Source organism: Selaginella moellendorffii, unplaced genomic scaffold (genome assembly GCF_000143415.4).
Source record: "Selaginella moellendorffii unplaced genomic scaffold, v1.0 SELMOscaffold_17, whole genome shotgun sequence".
Lineage (NCBI taxonomy): Eukaryota > Viridiplantae > Streptophyta > Lycopodiopsida > Selaginellales > Selaginellaceae > Selaginella > Selaginella moellendorffii.
Window position 1 is genome coordinate 900682 of NW_003314278.1, and position 3033 is coordinate 903714.

General features: G+C 47.0%; 1 protein-coding gene across 1 annotated transcript in view; it reads right to left on the reverse strand.

Moving 5' to 3' along the window:
* LOC112346851 (uncharacterized protein K02A2.6-like) overlaps window positions 1-1403 on the reverse strand; it is a 9543-nt gene extending 8140 nt beyond the window's left edge. The window contains exons 1-2 of the mRNA XM_024676643.1: window positions 981-1403; window positions 24-810 (exon numbers count right to left, since the gene is read on the reverse strand). Coding sequence (XP_024532411.1) covers window positions 24-810; window positions 981-1403 — 1210 coding nt within the window. The remainder of the gene's footprint in view (window positions 1-23; window positions 811-980) is intronic.
* Between the last annotated feature and the right edge of the window lie 1630 nt (window positions 1404-3033).

The following is a 3033-nucleotide window of genomic DNA, read 5'->3' on the forward strand; positions in this document are numbered from 1 at the left end:
AGACTTAGCTATCTCATGCGAACATGTCACCAACTCCAAAGCATTAATCAATGGAGTATCACTATTGTCTGTCCCGACAATCTCTTTTATAATGCCACCAACTTCGATACACAGAACATTACGCTCCCAATCGATCCCTGGATTTCTATCATAAAACCATTCCTTCCAAGGAATAACGTCTATGCGACCAAGATCCATAACCTGGAACGAAGGATGGTCGAGAATCCCCTGAACCGTCAAAGGAACACTCAGAGCCCATTCACCGTAAACACAAGTGCTATGTCCATCTGCCAGAACCACCTCGTAGATTACTAAACTCTTTTCCATAGGCAAATCAAGTTTCTTCACCACCTTGGAGCTCAAAAAGTTGTGTGTAGCACCTGGATCGAAAAGAATACTAACAGCATGTCCTTGAATGTCCCCCTTGGCCTTCACATGTTGATTGCGCATAGAACCATTAATCTCTACAGAGTTGATACAAACTCGAGACTTAGATTCTTGAACTTTTGCCACAGGGTGTGGAAGAACCACCACAACAGATGCCTGAGCTGTATCCACAATGGATTCCACCACATTCACCTTAGCATTCTTTGATCCCTTCACAAGAGGACAATCCTTGCCATGATGTCCAACCTTGTGACAATGAAAACAATTGCCTTCCATCTTGTCCTTCTCTCGTTGGTCTAACTGATGTCTTTTTGCCTCATTGCCATCTCCACTCTTCGAGCTACGACGAAACAACGGCTGTTTCTTCCCTGAAGATGAAGTATTGGTGGGTTGGTCATCACGTTGACCACCCCAAAGACCATCCTTTTGACCAGCATTGACCAAGTTAACCAATAGTTTGGGCAAAATGATTTGAGCCTTAGTGATAGCATCAGTCAATGTTGCTGGAAAATCCTTCTTGACCTTCTACTGCACATCCACCAAGCTCAATCCTTTGATGAAACATTGCACCTTTAGCAGCTCATTATAGGTGCCTGTGAGATCACAAGGCAAAGATCACAGAACTTGCGGGCATACGCATCCAAAGACAAAGTCCCTTGCCAGATCTCTAACAACTGATTCACAAGATCAACCTCTTCAAACTTCTTGACAAACGAAGCGCGGAAAACCTTTGTCAAATCAGTCCAAGAAGTCGGCTTCGGATTAGCTTTAATGTAGTTCTTCCACCACGAAGAAGCATGGCCCGTAAGCTTCGTCACAAAGAACTCTATCTTCACCTTATCCTCACAAGGATTGTGAGACCAACAACTTTCCCACAATTCCAACCAAGATTCAACCTCTTGACTATCATAAACATTCGGTGATGATTTCCATTCCATGATACCATAATCCTTGGCATGCTTGACATACCAATGGTAATCACAGACATGAGATTGATTCAGCCCTTGAGGGTCCATGCGAAGCAAGAAATCCTTAATGAGATTGACAGAATCCTTAACCTCCTTTATGTCACTCTAAACCACAGAAATCTAGCGTCCTTGCTGCACAACAATATCATCAAGAGTTTCTTCCACATCGTCATGGCTATCATCACTAACGCCATACTCCTCATCAAGATCAATCTCTTGCTCACCCGCCATCCCCAAAAGAATGTGCTACTCCAATACCAATAAAACAAACAAGAGAACGAACCCTAGGCCAACCTCCCAACCCTTAAGGCATTACAGCCTTAAATCCCACAGGCCATAGAATATTCTTGGAATATTTCTATGGTTCGTGTCACATGGTGTGGAGCTTGGGATTAGACCCGAGCCAAATGTAGAACAAGGACAGACATGCAAGCAAGAGCTAGACTATGCCTCAAGTTGGTCAACCATATCCAACCTACCCATATACATTTGGAACCCCCCCCCCCCCCTTGAGGAACACATGCTTTGGGCTTTCACCCTAAGCCTCCCTTAGTATCAGGAGTTAGTCTTTGGGACAAGCTCGAAACTTACTAAATATAGAACGGCACTAGATTGCTCATTTGGACATGGGACAATGCAACATATAGGTACATTTCTCCACATCCCCTTAGGGGGTAATACAAAATTTGAGAGCGCACTCTCAGGGTACCTAGCGAAACTAGCGAAACCATGAGCACGAACACCCGGTGCTGCTCTTAGGTCATCTGCCTCCCAGGTGCCTCCACCACGAAACTTGAGGCCACCTGCTCCACTCCACGAGCATGAATGCCTGGCACTGCTCTTGGGCCGTTCGCCTCCTATACACTCTGCGTAACTTGAAGCCACCTACTACGCTCCATGCCCTACAAGACTTGTCTGGAGCACTCCACTACCAACATGCTTCTGGGCCCAAAACAGTGTCCAGTCGCGACACAGCTCCAACTTGTAGCTCCAAGCGAGGTGTGAACATCCTCCAGCTCAAGGCTGGAGTGTGCTACCTTGCCTCCCATACGAGACAAGTGCGCTAGCTCATCTTCAACTGAGTCCTAGCCCTGCAGTAGGGACTGAGGAAAGGGTGCGAACCTCCTCCAAAGGGAGCGAACTCCAAAGCAGGCGTTGGAGAACAAATATATGGATCCCCTACGCGTATCACACCGCATCAGCCCCATTAGCTGCTGGCCCAACTCGTGGCAGCAATCCCTGCCACTGGTTCCAAAAATCCTCCCTTCCTGATCACCTTGAAGCAAGACACCATGCATGGTTGTCCACAAAGAATCCAGAAAGCTGGGAACTTTTTCAAGTCCTAGCTGCTCAAAGTCACCCCTAAAGTGACTTCCAGCTCCCTTAATCCTTGACCACTCGTCTTCATCATGCATCAAGGCAAGCAAGATCACATAGATCTTGGCAAAAAACTCCATTTCTGGAACTTTTGCAACTGTCCATCCACCGTCGAGATGCCTTAAGAGCCTCCTAGGATGGCAGTAACTCACCACCGCCACCCCTAGAAGTCCTAGCCACCAAGGAACCCTAGCCCTAGAACAGGGTGAACCCTAACCCTAGCTGCCAGGAACCCTAACCCTAGCAGCTGCCCAAGAACCCTAATTCCAGAGCATGAGCTAGGGTCATCCAGATTTCCCAG